Genomic DNA, 18,802 nt, shown 5'->3' on the forward strand with positions numbered 1-18,802 from the left:
AGCCCCAACCAGTCCCAGCAGAAGACTGCCCCTCCCTGAGCCTGGTTCTGCTGGAGGTTTCTTCCTGTTAAAAGGGAGTTTTTCCTTCCCACTGTCGCCAAGTGCTTGCTCATACAGGGTAGTGTTGACCGTTGGGATTTTTCTGAAATTATTGTATGGCTTTTGCCTTACAATATATAGCGCCGTGGGGCAACTGTTTGTTGTGATTTGGCGCTATATAAATAAAATTGACTTGACTTGACTTGAGAAAACAACAAAAAATTCAAAACACATGGACTACAAACTAAAAAGAAAAAAAAAAAGACTGTGTAGTTCCTCAGTCCAGCCAAAAATCACGTCAGCTTTTCCTCTGAACAGCTGTTCATGCATCCAGACGGCTTACAGCGGAGTGGATTTTGTGTGTGTTACAAGAATTAGCAGCGTCAGTTAGCTCAACCAAGTCATTGTCTCGGTAGAGTCGTAGTCCCCCGCACGTGCACACACGCAACGGGGTCGGAACTTGTGCGCACGTGGACTACCAAAAAGAAGACTGTGTATATCCTCAGTGCAGTGAAAAAAAAAAAATCATGTCAGAAATTAGTCCAGCTTTTCATTCTGACTTCCTGGCAACAGCGTCCAGACAGCGCAGTGGATTTGTTTTGTGTGTGTGTGTGTGTGTGTGTGTGTGTGTGTGTGTGTGTGTGCGTGCAGAGTGTAATGGTACCAAACGTATGGAACCAAATTTACACTCAAAATGGAACCAAACTGCTCTCTAAATGCAATGCAACACAAATGTGATGAATAATCCATGTCATGTGACATACAAAGCACCAATCAAGTGACAAGGATCCACTCAGCCGTTATATAAAGTACATTAATGATGATGCCAAGTACGCTGTGAAAGGTTCTTTAGTTGGCATTGCAATGTGAACCCAAACTAACAGGACCAGACATACACAAACATAAACCTTGCTTCAGATCTTGTTCAAGAATTTCATGTATGAAAATTGACTTAATTTGTAAAAGACCTTCAATAATTTTTACCCGAGGCCATCAAAATATGGCCATCCGGTATTGCAAAGGCTTTGCATCCATCTGTCTGTACTCAGCATAAATCCAGTCCTATTACCACCAGAGTCTTCAAATTGATAAGGAACATTCTTGGGACACAGACCTTGGAGGTTCAAAGATGTTTAACCTTGACATATTTTAAGAGGCCAAAAGATCACACATTGTGTCTCCTATTTTTATGCTCATACAGTTGACAGCATGAATCACGCAACAATAACAAGGAAGGAAGAATACATCAGACAAACCTATAGTCATCATGAGGTAGGTTAACAGGAAAGACAAAACCTGCTCAAACAACAATATAAACTTAAAGGATCCAATGTTTACTTAAATGAGCATCTTACTAAACATAACACAGATATAGCAAAGAAGGCACAATACTTGACATGTTTAGGCGCATGTTCTCCTTGAATTGTTGGCTGTCTGAGTGGTGTCCAAAAAAATGAGGTGGGCTTCATAGATAATTGGCAAAGCTTCTGGGGAAAACCTGGTCTTGTTAGGAGAGACGGCATCCATCCCACTTTGAATGGAGCAGCTCTCATCTCTAGAAATCTGGCCAATTTTATTAAACCCTCCAAATTGTGACTATCCAGGGTTGGGACCAGGAAGCAGAGTTGTAGTCTTACACACCCCTTTGCAGCTTCTCTCCCCCCAATACCCCATCCCCGTAGAGATGGTGCCTGCTCCCAGACCACCAATAACCAGTAAAAATCTATTTAAGCATAAAAATTCAAAAAGAAAAAAAAAAATATAGCACCTTCAACTGCACCACAGACTAAAACAGTTAAATGTGGTCTATTAAACATTAGGTCTCCATCTTCTAAGTCCCTGTTAGTAAATGATATAATAATTGATCAACATATTGATTTATTCTGCCTTACAGAAACCTGGTTACAGCAGGATGAATATGTTAGTTTAAATGAGTCAACACCCCCGAGTCACACTAACTGTCAGAATGCTCGAAGCACGGGTCGAGGAGGAGGATTAGCAGCAATCTTCCACTCCAGCTTATTAATTAATCAAAGACCCAGACAGAGCTTTAATTCATTTGAAAGCTTGACTCTTAGTCTTGTCCATCCAAATTGGAAGTCTCAAAAACCAGTTTTATTTGTTATTATCTATCATCCACCTGGTCGTTACTGTGAGTTTCTCTGTGAATTTTCAGACCATTTGTCTGACTTAGTGCTTAGCTCAGATAAGATAATTATAGTGGGTGATTTTAACATCCACATAGATGCTGAGAATGACAGCCTCAACACTGCATTTAACCTATTATTAGATTCAGTTGGCTTCGCTCAAAATTTAAATGAGCTCACCCACCATTTTAACTGCACTTTAGATCTTGTTCTGACATGTGGCATAGAAATTTAAGACTTGACTGTATTCCCTGAAAACCCCCTGCTGTCTGATCATTTCTTAATAACATTTACATTTACTTTAATGGACTACCCAGCAGTGGAGAATAAGTTTCATTACAGTAGAAGTCTTTCTGAAAGTGCTGTAACTACGTTTAAGGATATGATTCCTTATTTGTTATGTTCTTCAATGCCATATACCAACACAGTGCAGAGTAGCTACCTAAACTCTGTGAGTGAGATAGATTATTTCATCAATAGCTTTACATCCTCACTGAGCACAACTTTGGATGCTGTAGCTCCTCTGAAAAAGAGAGCCTTAAATCAGAAATGCTTGACTCTATGGTATAACTTACAAACTCGCAGCTTAAAGTCTGTTGCTCTATAAAAAAGCTCTCCGTAAAGCTCTCCGTAAAGCTTCATCACTAATTGAAGAAAATATGAACAACCCCAGGTTTCTTTTCAGCACTGTAGCCAGGCTGACAAAGAGTCAGAGCTCTATTGAGCCGAGTATTCCTTTAACTAGTAATGACTTCACAACTTTCTTTGCAAATAAAATTTTAACTATTAGAGAAAAAATTATTCATAACCATCCCAAAGACATATCTTTATGTTCGGCTGCCTTCAGTAATGCTGGTATTTGGCTAGACTCTTTCTCTCTGATTGTTCTGTCTGAGTTATTTTCATTAGTTACTTCCTCCAAACCATCAACATCTCTATTAGACCCCATTCCTACAAGGCTGCTCAAGGAAGCCCTACCATTAGTTAATGCTTCGATCTTAAATATGATCAATCTATCTTTATTAGTTGGCTATGTACCACAGGCTTTTAAGGTGGCAGTAATTAAACCATTACTTAAAAAGCCATCACTTGACCCAGCTATCTTAGCTAATTATAGGCCAATCTCCAACCTTCCTTTTCTCTCAACAATTCTTGAAAGGGTAGTTGTAAAACAGCTAACTGATCATCTGCAGAGGAATGGTCTATTTGAAGAGTTTCAGTCAGGTTTCAGAATTCATCATAGTACAGAAACAGCATTAGTGAAGGTTACAAATGATCTTCTTATGGCCTCAGACAGTGGACTCATCTCTGTGCTTGTTCTGTTAGACCTCAGTGCTGCTTTTGATACTGTTGACCATAAAATTTTATTACAGAGATTAGAGCATGCCATAGGTATTAAAGGCACTGCGCTGTGGTGGTTTGAATCATATTTATCTAATAAATTACAATTTGTTCATGTAAATGTGGAATCTTCTTCACAGACTAAGGTTAATTATGGAGTTCCACAAGGTTCTGTGCTAGGACCAATTTTATTCACTTTATACATGCTTCCCTTAGGCAGTATTATTAGACAGCATTGCTTAAATTTTCATTGTTACGCAGATGATACCCAGCTTTATCTATCCAAGAAGCCAGAGGACACACACCAATTAGTTAAACTGCAGGAATGTCTTTCAGACATAAAGACATGGATGACCTCTAATTTCCTGCTTTTAAATTCAGATAAAACTGAAGTTATTGTACTTGGCCCCACAAATCTTAGAAACATGGTGTCTAACCAGATCCTTACTCTGGATGGCATTACCCTGACCTCCAGTAATAATGTGAGAAATCTTGGAGTCATTTTTGATCAGGATATGTCCTTCAATGCGCATATTAAGCAAATATGTAGGACTGCTTTTTTGCATTTGTGCAATATCTCTAAAATTAGAAAGGTCTTGTCTCAGAGTGATGCTGAAAAGCTAATTCATGCATTTATTTCTTCTAGGCTGGACTAATGTAATTCATTATTATCAGGTTGTCCTAAAAGTTCCCTGAAAAGCCTTCAGTTAATTCAAAATGCTGCAGCTAGAGTGCTGACAGGGACTAGAAGGAGAGAGCATATTTCACCCATATTGGCCTCTCTTCATTGGCTCCCTGTTAATTCCAGAATAGAATTTAACATTCTTCTTCTTACTTATAAGGTTTTGAATAATCAGGTCCCATCTTATCTTAGGGACCTAATAGTACCATATCACCCCAATAGAGCGCTTCGCTCTCAGACTGCAGGCTTACTTGTAGTTCTTAGGATTTGTAAGAGTAGAATGGGAGGCAGAGCCTTCAGCTTTCAGGCTCCTCTCCTGTGGAACCAGCTCCCAATTTGGATTAGGGAGACAGACACCCTCTCTACGTTTAAGATTAAGCTTAAAACTTTCCTTTTTGCTAAAGCTTATAGTTAGGGTTGGATCAGGTGACCCTGAACCATCCCTTAGTTATGCTGCTATAGACTTAGACTGCTGGGGGGTTTCCCATGATGCACCCAGTGTTTCTTTTTATTCACCTCTTTTTGCTTTTCAGCTTTTCATTCTGACTTCCTGGCAACAGCCTCCAGACAGTGCAGTGGATTTGTTTTGTGTGTGTGTGTGTGTGTGTGTGTGCAGAGTGCAATGGTACCAAACGTATGGAACCAAATTTACACTCGAAATGGAATCAAACTGCTCTCTAAATGCAATGCAACACTAATGTGATGAATAATCCATGTCATGTGACATACAAAGCACCAATTAAGTGACAAGGATCCACTCAGCCATTATATAAAGTACATTAATGATGATGTCAAGTATGCTGTGAAAAGTTCTTTAGTTGGCATTGCAATGTGAACCCAAACTAACAGGACCAGACATACACAAACATAAACCTTGCTTCAGATCTTGTTCAAGAATTTCATGTATGAAAATTGACTTAATTTGTAAAAGGCCTTCAATAATTTTTACCCGAGGCCATCAAAATATGGCCATCCGGTATTGCAAAGGCTTTGCATCCATCTGTCTGTGCTCAGCATAAATCCAGTCCTATTACCACCAGAGTCTTCAAATTGATAAGGAACATTCTTGGGACACAGACCTTGGAGGTTCAAAGATGGTTAACCTTGACATATTTTAAGAGGCCAAAAGATCACACATTGTGTCTCCTATTTTTATGCTCATACAGTTGACAGCATGAATCATGCAAATCTGTTTTTTTTTGCGGGGGGGGGGGGGGGGGTTGACAGCCAATCAGAGTAGAGAGGCACCGTGAAATCACTGGCTGGTCTCTCTCCCTTGCTACTAATTTAACATGGCGGAATCCGCTCCCAAACCACTGCATTTCTGTGTAAACGTAACATGTTTGTCATATATTATGTAAAAGCTAGTGAGAAATAAACACATCGAAAACTGATAAAACTGTTTTTGTAACCTGATAACACCTCTAGTGTGATTTACAAGACATCTTGCAGACATCAGTGTGCACGCGCATCACAAAGGTAACTTTCACTCTTTTAAAAAGCTCATGTACATGCACAAGCATGCCCTCCTGCAGACGCCTAAATAAAATATTGTTTATGGTTGACTGAGTTTATGATGCAACATTAATATAAGGATAATGATATCCTGATAACATGATAAAGCATAAACACTTATTTCCATTGTGGTCCTTGTGAAATGATCAGATTACAAAACAGAGGGGCCTGATTGAACATGTTCAAATTGTACATAAGACAACAGGATCTTAATAATTAATGTAAATAACAATAAATGTGTGCGTGTGTATATATATATATATATATATATATATATACACACACACACACACAGAGATTAAACAATTGCAAATTATAAAGAAGACATTGCTCATACAGCCGAGGGTATTTTAGCATTGCATTATATTTTTTTAATATTGCAGGTGCGACATAAATGATGTGAATTTCATGAATGTACAGTAGTGTTCAGAATAATAGTAGTGCTATGTGACTAAAAACATTAATCCAGGTTTTGAATATATTTCTTATTGTTACATGGGAAACAAGGTACCAGTAGATTTTCACAAATCCAACAAGACCAAGCATTCATGATATTGTGAGTAGGGCTATTAGTAAAAAAAAAGTAGAAAAGGCTGTGTTCACAATAATAGTAGTGTGGCATTCGGTAAGTGAGTTCGTCAATTTAGTGGAACAAACAGGTGTGAATCAGGTGTCCCCTATTTAAGGATGAAGCCAGCACCTGTTGAACATGCTTTTCTAATTGAAAGCCTGAGGAAGTTGGGATGTTCAAGACATTGTTCAGAAGAACAACGTAGTGTGATTAAAAAGTTGATTGGAGAGGGGAAAACATATACGCAGGTGCAAAAAATTATAGGCTGTTCATCTACAATGATCTCCAATGCTTTAAAATGGACAAAAAAACAGAGACTTGTGGAAGAAAATGGAAAACAAGCATCAAAATGGATAGAAGAATAACCAGAATTGCAAAGGCTCACCCATTGATCAGCTCCAGGATGATCAAAGACAGTCTGGAGTTACCTGTAAGTGCTGTGACAGTTAGAAGAAGCCTGTGTGAAGCTAATTTATTTGCAAGAATTCCCCGCAAACTCCCTCTGTTAAATAAAAGACGTGTAGAAGAGGTTACAATTTGCCAAAGAACACATCAACTGGCCTAAAGAGAAATGAATATTTTGTGGACTGATGAGAGTAAAATTGTTCTTTTTGGGTCCAAGGGCCACAGACAGTTTGTGAGACGACTCCCAAACTCTGAATTCAAGCCACAGTTCACAGTGAAGACAGTGAAGCATGGTGGTGAAAGCATCATGATATGGGCATGTTTCTCCTACTATGGTGTTGGGCCTATATATCGCATACCAGGTATCATGGATCACTTTGGATATGTCAAAAATACTTGAAGAGGTCATGTTGCCTTATACTGAAGAGGACATGCCCTTGAAATGGGTGTCTCAACAAGACAATGACCCCAAGCACACTAGTAAACGAGCAACATCTTGGTTCCAAACCAACAAAATTAATGCCTCGCAGATGTGAAGAAATCATGAAAAACTGTGGTTATACAACTAAATACTAGTTTAGTGATTCACGGGATTGCTAAAAAAGCAGTTTGAACATAATAGTTTGAGTTTGTAGAGTCAACAGCAGATGCTACTATTATTGTGAACACCCCCTTTTCTACTTTTTTTTTTACTAATAGCCCACTTTCATAGCCTTAAGAGTGTGCATATCATGAATGCTTGGTCTTGTTGGATTTGTGAGAATCTACTGAATCTACTGGTACCTTGTTTCCCATGTAACAATAAGAAATATACTCAAAACCTGGATTAATCTTTTTAGTCACATAGCACTACTATTATTCTGAACACTACTGTAGACTTAAATGTTTAAAGAATTTTCATTGCAGGTGCATGTCATTCTTACAAAACTATTTTCTATTACAAAAAAAAAAAAAAACATTCTAGTGCATGTAAAGACCCTGCATTTACTGCTGAAGAAAAAAAGTGACATCCTAGTTTAATCACTTGTGTTTTATTATTTCAATACCAAGTCCAAAGGAATGCTTCAAAGCATTTGTTTTAAATCAGTTGGTGATGCATTTAGGCCCCATTCAGTACAAGCTTATGATGTCTTCCTTTTGATACAGACTCCAGGACAATGTTCAAAGGTTTTGAAATACTCCTAACCAGTGTTTCAAGTTAGCATTATTAATTTAAGCCTCATTTCCACTGAAGGGTCCGGGTTGGTATGGAATTGTATGGAACACTATTTTGTGTGTTTCCACATTCAAATTTAGGGATGGGGACCAAAATAACTGACCTGTACTGTAGCACCTTTATGGCACCCTTTGCTTGGGGTACCAAAACAATGGAACAGTCACAAAAGGGAGAAACTAACCCACTGCTGCCCACTGATTGCCTCAGGAGTAAAAGCTAAAGCTACAGTACTATGTATTAAGGGTACTGTAAAATAGTGTTACCAACATATCTTTTTTCAGGTTGATCCACGTAAATACAGAAGTACAGTATAATGACTAGAGACTCTATATTTCTTTCCAGTAAAGTCCTCACACGACCATTCATACAGTTCCACCTTATACTGTTCCAAATAAAACCATTCACACACTTATTAAATATAAAGTTGTAATCTTACCCTTACCTGTTGTGTTGTTTCAACCGGATTCATCATCACACCCTGATGAAAACTGTTATCCACATGATGCCCTTGTTTTGGACGATAACACCTGGAAATACTAGCTATGTCTTTATCATGGAAAGAATGAATGCAGTGTTTTTAAAGACGTCCCTCAGTGTTTGTCTGCTCTGGGTGTGTTTCTCAGCCTGAACCAGAGGACTCCAGCACTTTGTCCCACCAACAACAGGAAAAAATAACATTTTAAAAGCTTAAAATCGATTCAGCAATTATTTTATAAGCATCACAGCACTCAATTTATTTGCAATCAGTGTTCACCAGCGCCATCCGTTGCCTCTTCAGCATTTTGCTAGCGATGAAAATCAATCCCAAAATTGATCCACCAAGACAAAAAAAAAAGTAATGTTATATTACACTGTGTGGACTCCATGTGGATGACATGCAAATACGAAACAAAAGTTATGCAGATATGCCTAAACTCATTTCTGTGTAGATGGGGTGGGGCTGCACAACCGCTTACATGCTCTCGATGATTTGCATTCGACATCTATCATGCTCCACCTACAAAGGGCACTGCAGGCAATGGAAATCCAAGCCAAACCATGCTTCACCATACCATACTGTGCCATACCAACCTGGACTGCCCTGTAGAAACAGCTTAAAACTGACTTTAGAATTATTTAAAAGGTTTTACTTTGTCATCTGATAGTTAATAATCACATTATTCTCTTTGATCACTTTGGATGTAGAGAGTCAGACTCAGAGAATCAGTCTCAGATGTGCTGCTGTAGCACTCTGATCACTCCCCAGTCTTTAATTATGGAATAATGTTGAATTTATGTGGAAATGATTGTTGTACAAACAAATTCAGATATCTACTGCTGAGACAGATGGACTGGAGTGCCGTTTTAAGCAGAAATGAGGTGATAATCATGAAGTGTTGCTAATGCGCCGAAATGGCGCATGCGCAGTGAAGGCAAGAGGGGCGGATTTTTAGGGGGGACCGTTTGGTCGGCGACACTGGCAAAAAGGTCCCCAACCTCAGGTTCCATCTATTGTTCAATTCTGGCTGTTTCCCCTTCTGTTACATATTGTGTCCGGTATTTGCCCATATACAAGGCATAATGTTTCTCTCTGTGGTTACTAGCTTGTTAGCAGGACGGAGCGCAGCAACAAGCAGTGTGTCCAGTGATCAGGAGGAAGCTGTCAGTTTGAAACACAGCTGTTTGTAATTTTCAAGTTTATCCAGCATGAACCAACATTCAATAACTTAACTGACACTCTTGACGGCAGGCACCTCTACTAACCATCCAATGTGGGCAGAACGTCAGCTATTGCATCAGCAATAAACAAAAATTGCTCTTTCGATCAATCTGGTGCATCAGAGTTCACAGATTAAATCAGGTCTGTCCTAAAAGTATAAAATTTTTGTTTAATTTGGTGTGTTACAAAGTATGATTTATAGTTTTTGAGTTATTGCCTATGCAAGCTGGTTAACGATGGACTAGCTCACTCATTATTTTGGTTGTCCAATCCTACTGTGACCAGCAGAGGAAATTATAATGTTGTGCAATTCTTTAAAAGTTACTTCATCTGAAGTAAATGCTACCCTGTATATTCTCTACAAAATCTACAGATCACCAAGTAAGTGAAGTCCAAATAAATGTTATTGTTCATTCCTGTGTTTTGAAGCAGTGTTTGTTTGCTGGCGATGCTCACCCCAATGTGAAATGGTCCGGTGAAGTAATCCAGATTGGCCTGAATGAAGCCTATGTTTGTCAGACCCAAATCAGCACTGCGTATCTGGGCCCTGAGCAAAGACTCTTCTTTGTTTTCGATGAGGATGACCTGGCATAAAATGAGGAGAGAGGGAAGAAAAGTAACACACAAAAATGTTCAAAACAGTCACTAAACATTACAGAACATCAAACAAATCTCAAGGTAGAAATAATCACCCTTTAATTAAAAGGAGGGCAACGTCAGATTACAAAAATAGATTAAAATGTAAAATCTGTGATCACGCTCGAAAAATGATTGATGGTGGCTCTTGGTGTCTGGTCTCTCATGGTGACAAAACCTGTCATTACTTCCTCATATTCAGAGCATATTCAGACTGAGACCTAATTTTGTAAGTCTCAGTCTTACCTACTGACTCTTCGGTACTATAGTGTTGGCAGTCCTAGTCCTGTAAGTTGGTCTTCAAAGGTTTGGTCCTCCATGCCTCTTAATAATCTGACTGTTTTACGCTATACGTTTTCAAACATGCTGAAGTCCATATTCTTGTAGGGATGCCGAACAAGGTTTCTACACTCCAGATGTGGTCAACTAAAGCTTTGTAAAGCCTAAGGGCCCCATCACACTCAGTACAAATGAGTACGAGCCAAGCCGAAATATACATCTGGCAGTATGTAAAAAAATATATATATAATTTGTGCCACATCTAGGAGGCAATAACAACTGCGGAGGACAGCCGTCCGTCTGACCCGTCTCGACTGATTAGTGCACAGGCCGTGCGCATGAGCCTCCGAACGCAGTACAAATGTAGGTGGAACACTGTAAGAGTACCTGGGCAGCTGCCAGATTGCAGTAAGAACAATAAGAATGCAGTCATAAGCCGTATGATTGCGGTCCGATTGCGGCTCGGCAGAATATATTCCAGCAGCACTCGAGGTGCACTTGTGGTGCGTTTGGGCACATTTGGGACATTTGGACAGGGTTCGACGTGGCGGAAACATGCCGAACATCTCCTGAACGCGATCAGAATGTCACAAATGACATTTTTACGTCATCTGGCTGTTTAGAATGCAGTCAGACTGCGGTCAGATGGCACATCGACTGCCGTTCGATATTTTTCCAGTTCGACTGCGCCCCAAATGTTTTGAACATGAGCAAAACATTTGGGGCGACTGCACGACTGTGCCCGACTGTTTGGACTATCCAAAGGGCACAAATGTGTTGTGAAAGTGTAGGAACACGGACCCACAACAGGGGGCGCAATGAACGGACAATGGAGAGAGTAAATAACAAGATTTACTACAGAAACCAGCACGAGTAATACAACAAACACAATTTGGGGTCGAATCCGTTGGTGTCGTGTGGGCAGGCTCGAAGGTAGGAGACGTCTGTCTCAGTCGAACCGGAACCACCCAGATCTCCTCTGCCACCGAACCCTGGAAATACTGGAACCGCCAAGTCCCGAATTCCCAGGTGGCCACTGCCTCCGCTCGTCGGATCCGGTACTGCTGGCAGGAGAGAGCAACAACACACAGGAGTGGATGAACGCACCCCGTAACAGAGAGGGGAGAAGCCGCCTCCACCTCTTGGCAAGAATAGCAGGAAGGTGAGTACTTATCCCAAAATGAGGTGTTTAGTAGTCACCAGTCCTGAAAACAAGGTTTTAGTTGATAATGCAATGTGTACCTGCAGAGAATACTACCTTGGTCTTAGGCGATATCTCGGCACTGAGGTGGAGACGCCGTCCTCCTGATATACCTTGGTGCTGAGTAGAACAGCTGTGTCTGGTGATGGGTGACAGCTGTCACCCAGGCTACTCCCATGATGCGGCAGCGCCCTCTGGTGCCTGGAGCCCGCACTCCAGGCAGGGCGCCCTCTGGTGGTGGTGGGCCAGCAGTACCTCCTCTTCAGCGGCCCACACAACAAAATGCACCTCAACAACTCCCAAATGTGGGCTGAATTTTCATTCTGCTGGCATTATGCCTCATTCGGCATCTAGTGTGACGGGGTATAACAAACATGTTGTTGTGCAGGTAGTCAAAGGGTCCTCCGAAAGAACATTCCTTTAGTTTTTACTTTTATTTTGCTTTCAGTTTTATTGTTGTATGATGGCTAATGTGCATCCCATGTGTACGAGCTAAGCGTAATCATGTTGAGAAACCACCTGTGTGACACTTAAACCATAGTTGTGTATATAGTAGAAAAAATTATGTGCTTGACTTTCGTCCATGTTTTTGGTGATCACCAACACTGCACCTGACCACAAGTCATTTTTAGTCCAACACACCCTTCAGTGTACATATAATCATGATAACAAGTTGGTCCCACGGCATGAAAATGATTTCTGTATCAACTCTACTCCAGCAATGACAAATGCGCTGCTTTGCTGGAAATGAGGGCCCATAGTGACACCTTACATCAGGAGTGGGCAATTAATTTTTATAAGGGGCCACATAGGGAACCTGAATTATGTCCGAGGACCACACCATTGATAACTCAGCTGTCTCCCATTACACATTTTACAAAAAATTACCTATTTAATAGCTTTTATAGGTAATTTTTATTATTGTAATAATAATTAAAATGTATGTAAATATTTAAATATACCTAAATAAACCTCTTGAATGATTTGCAACACACAGGCTTGACATTTTTAATGTATGTAATAATAATCACAGACCTCATGAGGGCCGGACAGAGACATGCAAAGGGCCGCTTGTGGCCCCCAGGCCGCAGTTTGCCCAGGTCTGCCTTACATTATGGAAAACTCAAATGAATCAATAGTTTTGATGAGTACTGCGCATGATAAATGTGTGTATCTCTTTCTTATAAAATGTTATTAAAACTACCTAGCTACACAAGCTACGATATGACTTACAAATGATTTATCATGGAATGATTCAATTCAATATGATTCAATTCAGAGTTCAGTTAATGAAAATCATTTTCCATGATGAATGTGCTACAGTCAGTGCTGCCACAGTTGCTTTGAAAAAGTAATCCAATTACTGATTACTCCTTGAAAAAGTAACTTAGTTACTTTACTGATTACTCAATTCTAAAAGTAACTAAGTTAGATTACTAGTTACTTTACTTTCAGCAACTGCAGACAACACCCCCACCACTCCGCCACCTCAACATGAAAATGATAACCCGTTTTGCCAATACTCACTTTACAGTCCCCCTTTCTCGACTTCAATGAACATAAATACTTGTTTTATAAAAAAAATTAAATAAAGACACTTTGACCTCATATTTAACTGTTGACAGCACTGTAACGGTAAAACTTGCAATTTCTTATCTACATTGTTTATAAATATAACTATTAAACATTTTTCTAACATTTAAATTCTTTCTAAATATTTTAGCTGTTGAAATTATTATCATTATTATTATTATAAGTAGTATTAGTAGTAGCAATAGTATGAAAAAATGTCTTCAAAAGTGGACCTTTAATCTAGGCTGTTGTGGGGAACCACGCCCCCCCGTCCACACTCCTTTCCCACATGGATTCGCCTAGGGCTGAAACGATTAGTCGAGTAACTCGAATAATTCGATTACAAAAAATGTTCGAGGCAAATTCTGTGCCTCGAAGCTTCGTTTAACATTGTAGTACATATGCTAGGCCTGTGTGTGGCGCTGTAACGTTCCTAGAAAAACAAACAGAGCATGCATGAGCCGTGTAAGCGCTAATGAAATTAGCACAAAAGCTACAGCTTTCCAACGCGGCACAGAGTAAAATAAAGCCTTTTAGGAGAAAAACGGTCCAGGCTGATCATCTGAAATAGTTTACTGCGCATTTAAAGTGAAGCAGTGTGTTTGTCTATTTATAAAACAAAACACCGTTTCGTCCGCTGCCTGCTCTCCGCTCTACATGGGGAGTGGCTATTCCCGTGGCGGCCGGTGGCTGCCTCTCTCTGCCCGGTGTGAGCGGCTCAGCACTGCCCTCACAGCTCCGTCCCGGCCACACTGAGAAACAGTCTCTGGAAGAAGTCCACTCTTCCTTCTGTGTTTTGCTCAGACTCGCACTGAGAATTTCATTTTTAATTTTTGTTTTTTTGGGCAATACACAACACTTCACAAACACGGTAACTCAAATAAAATAATAATAATAATTAAAAAAAAAAATCTGACTGCGAGGCTTGCATGTTCAACCTCCATCTGAAATGCATTGACTGAATCACAGAGAAAGAGAGATTAAAAAAAGTCACACATGAACCCAGTTCACCAACCTTAAAAAAACACTTAAAATGGTTAAATTTAACAAGTTAGGGTAAACGCCACATTGTGCCATTGCTTAGGGAGAGCCTGGACTGTTGATGTTGTTTAAAAACGCAACAGTACTTTTTATCAGATTACTCGATTAATTGCCAGAATAATCGATAGAATACTCAATTACTAAAATAAGCGATAGCTGCAGCCCTAGATTCACCCCTGGTTGCTATTTGAACAGAAGAATGGATAACGTTTATTTATGCAGAAAACATGACCAGACTGACAGGTAAGAAAGTTTTTATAGGCGTTTTTACATCATGTCATCCTCAGAAAGAGATTTAAGTGCATCTGGGTGGAAAAAAAAGCAGTAATATTTCCGCGTCGCAGATCAGCTGTTTTTAACGAGGACACGCACAGAGTGCCAGAGAGTTTTAAAGAAAAAACATAAAAATGTCTTTGTAAAACCACAGCTCTGACCTTCAAATGTTTGAGAGACAACTGTTTTTCAACTTGGAGCTGAGCTGCACATCGGATGCAGCTCTGTGCAGCAGCTCGCTGAAAGCGTACACTTCAGACCTCCGCCTGCATCTTGTTAGGACACCTTTTTTTAAGCTGTGATCGACCCACAATACAAAAATAATAGTAATGCACAGTGACTCAGAGAAGTAACTTTCATCTGATAATTACTGATTTGGAAAGATTAATGGAATAGAGTAATGCATTACTTAGTAACGCGTTACCGGCATCACTCACTGTAACACACTGTCTGCTCACCTTTTGTTCACCACTGGGGGCAGCACCACATACAATAGCAGAAAACAGCGCATAGAAGAAGCCCAGAAGAAGCAAGCTGTTCTTAGCGAAGCTTAAACGCATAGCGTAATTTTCCAGATTTGACCAGGAATGACAGTATTAAACAATGAACCAAGCATGAAGTTAAAACAGGTACAATTTAGTTGTTAGACCACCTGCCACTACTGGACATATTGATTTTTGGTTTTACATCATAAGATTAAACATTTCTATCAGTCTCACGGGAGCACAACACTGACCTTTGAACTTTTAAATGTGAGTGAAAACATGGGAATGTAGAAGCAGCAAAGAACCAAGATTCAATCAACCCCTTTATGACATTAAACTCGATGGATCGACTGCTACATAAAGACTGATTCGGTGGACAAACGAATACCCTCCTCCAGCCCATACATCATCAGAAATACTGTAATCATTACCTGGCAGTTTGGCAGTGTGTGAGCCAGAACAATCCCTAAATGACCCTGGAAGACAACACAAAGAGGAAAAAAAAAAATTCTAAATGCATAGTAAGGAAAAACACATAAAAAAAGAAGCATCAGCAGAATGATAATGATTGGAGTCATTTTCCCACCAGGTGGTGGCCACTTAGCCAAGCAGCGTTACTGCTGTGGGCTTTGATTTTCATAAGTTCAATGATCAGTCTGCTGTGACCAACAGCCATGAATAAATTAATTAAAAAAACAAAAATATCACAGCAGCTTTTTTCAGCTGGTTGCTACTGGAGCAATAATCTCATGTAATTACAATCAGGTGTCATTAAAGATGTCAGCATTTAACATTTAACTGATGAACACACGTACCGTTCCACTGCAGAAATCTACAATGGTGTTGCCCGGCCTGGCTAACTCCATAACCAAAGCCACCAAGTTGTTTAGCTGTTGCCTCTTTCTCACCGTGCGGATATCAGACATTTTTCCTGCAAAAGAGCACAGGTTTACCCTGGTGTGGGTATAAACTGTAATGTAACACGTTTTTACAGGATAATACAAACACAGCATTGAGACAATTAAAATTACACTGAAATAGAAAAAAAAGACAGTTTACACTTCCCTTCATTCATTTTCTAAACCCGCTTACTCCAATTAAGGGTCATGGGGGACTGGAGCCTGTCCCAGCAGTCACTAGGGTGTGAGGCAGGGTACACCCTGGACAGGACACCAGTCTATCACAGGGCCATATAGAAAAACACACACACCTACGGCCAAATTAACATCTCCATTCACCTGGCCTGCATGTCTTTGGATGTGGTAAGAAGTCGGAGCCCCAGGGGAGAACATGCAAACTCCACACAGAAAGGTCTCAGGTGGGAAGCGATCGCACAACCTTCTTGCTGTGAGGCAACAATGATAACCACTAAACCACTGTGCTGTCAGACTTCCCTTAACCTAAGGTAAATTTTTGTTTTGTTGAATTTTTTTTGTTGTTGTTGTTGTTGCTGTTGTGAAACTAAAAACAGCACATTTAGTGAATTATATGATGAGGTATGCCCACTAGGCAATCAAAAGTACATACATCTTTGCTATTATTTTGTTGGTTAAAATATTGATTTTTTTTTTTCCATTTTAAATTTTTTAATCAATACTAATGTATTTAGCTTGGTAATGAAGAATTTCTCTCCCCATCTTGAATGCAATGTGATATGTGGGTGGTCACTATGATCTCATTATTAATGTGGGGAGGGGCAACAGTTTCATAAGTGGGATTCATATGCACTAAAACAAGCGACAGAAAAGCTCAGTGTACAACACACTCAAAGGGAGTGCTGCTTCATTCTCTGTACAGGACACCATTATGCCACTGTATCTTTCCACAGAAAATACTTTTTGGTTGGTATGTTCAAAATTGTTTTTCCACACATATTACTTTTCTGGAATTATCCATCCATTCATCTTTCCTTAACTCACAAGTGACTACCATCCTTAATTATAGCCCACTGGAACAAAGACCCATACAGAGAGCATTAAAGGTCAGCTCATCCATGGCAAGATCACAGCAACTCCTCAGTGGTCTTTCTTCATATTTTGTATGATACTTGCACAGTTTGATGCCCATCATACCAAAATGTAGATAGAGTCTGTGAATTTCATGGAGGTAAAACTGCGAATATATAAGCTGTTTAATTAAAATTTCAACAACAATTTCATGGTTTTATTTCATATGTTTGGTATGACGCTAGTATCTACCTCTGCCATGATGAGGATCCTTATATAACCATCTTGAAAGTGGGCACAACCACAATTTTGGCCATAAATCATTAAAAAATTTTTGTTGGAATTTGGATGTGGACACTGACTAGTCTCAACTGGCTATTTCAGTGCCATGGGATTTAGCAACCAGACTTTTAAAAACCTAATTAATCAGACATAAGTATGGGAATTGATAATATTTTATCAATAGAAATGCCATTATTGATTCCATTTATTTGGTGTGGTTCCAATTCCAAAGAATTGAAAAATTTAGACCTGGCTCTCAAATAGAACCAGTTCTCAATTCCCATCCCTAATCAGTCCAAATAAAATGTGATTTAGGTAACCAGTACTGCGCGGTATAGGTGGTACATGAAATAAATAATATAAATTTGCCCTACGATAGAGATTTAGTGGCTGAAAGACAGAGTGTGTGCTGTGCGAGCCCATCGAACCCTCTCACGGCAGGTGTCTGCGAAATTCCAGCTGACACACACAAACATCTAACACCACTCGCTTGGCACTTAGAAAATGTGTGGCCATTCATACTATCATCACAATAACAGTCAGCAGACAATCACTGTCGAGCTGGATGTGAAATTTGTTTAAATTCCCCCAGGACTGTGGAGTTGTCGAGTGTACATGTGACGTGCCAGGCTCCTCCCACAACACGTGTGCCTGTGCTGCATGCTCCCCCCGTTCCCCCCAACACGTGCATGCATGTGGTTCCCCCCCACAGGCGAGGCGCCTCTCGTGATCACAGAGTGAGACCTTGGTCTGTGTGATGACTGGACGGGGGGGGGGGGCAAGCTATTGAAAACTCTGGTCCCGGACATCAGAGCTGCAGAACGCACCGTGTTTTGACAGACAAGCACGTGTGTATGCTTGCTGTCCTCACATCGTAATACATAAAAACATATACTGCTTTTGCAACGGGCTGGAGAGTGTGCACACTGACAGGCTGTTCCAGCTGGACTGGACCGCCAGTTCATATGGACATGCAGGAGGCAATATGAACGTCACATCTGTCTGACAGAACAGTGAGCGGCACGCCAAAGGACCATGTGACAGGGCAACAGTATGACAAATATGCCACTTTCAGTCACATACCAGCAGAAATATGCAGTACCAAACTCCGTTTGGTCAGTTATCACAGCGCTTCTTTTCTTTTTTTTAGATAATACATTTATCTGCTTGTTGATTTTAACCATTTCACGCTCCTGCTATAAGACGGTGATTGTGGCATAGTGGTAAAGTTTCCGTCTGGTAATCAGAGCATGTGGGTTCAAATCTCGTGAGTGGCATTTTTTTTTTTAATTTAACCAGGGTTATTTAACCGCAGCGTTCTGTATTGCGTCCCCTTTTATGTATTATTTATATTAACCCAGTGATATCCACTAATTATACAGCTGGTTTTAATTTTATTTTCCACCACATCAGCAGCTCGATGTGGTGCAGCTCGTCCCACAGCTGCTGCAGCTGCTCGCACTGTGTTCCTG

The 18,802-nt window shown here is 40.1% G+C and overlaps 1 protein-coding gene across 2 annotated transcripts in view; it reads right to left on the bottom strand.

Annotated features, from left to right (window-relative positions):
* Positions 1–18,802, bottom strand: part of gstcd (glutathione S-transferase, C-terminal domain containing) — a 269,292-nt gene that overhangs the window by 58,873 nt on the left and 191,617 nt on the right. For both annotated transcript variants that reach the window (XR_004565227.1, XM_034188250.1), the window contains exons 5-7: positions 15,918–16,033; positions 15,534–15,578; positions 10,072–10,200 (exon numbers count right to left, since the gene is read on the bottom strand). Coding sequence is in view for 1 of the 2 variants with exons in the window: in XM_034188250.1 (XP_034044141.1) it covers positions 10,072–10,200; positions 15,534–15,578; positions 15,918–16,033 (290 nt within the window). In the remaining variant the exon portion in view is untranslated. The remainder of the gene's footprint in view (positions 1–10,071; positions 10,201–15,533; positions 15,579–15,917; positions 16,034–18,802) is intronic.

The sequence above is a fragment of the Thalassophryne amazonica genome, chromosome 15, assembly GCF_902500255.1.
Source record: "Thalassophryne amazonica chromosome 15, fThaAma1.1, whole genome shotgun sequence".
Lineage (NCBI taxonomy): Eukaryota > Metazoa > Chordata > Actinopteri > Batrachoidiformes > Batrachoididae > Thalassophryne > Thalassophryne amazonica.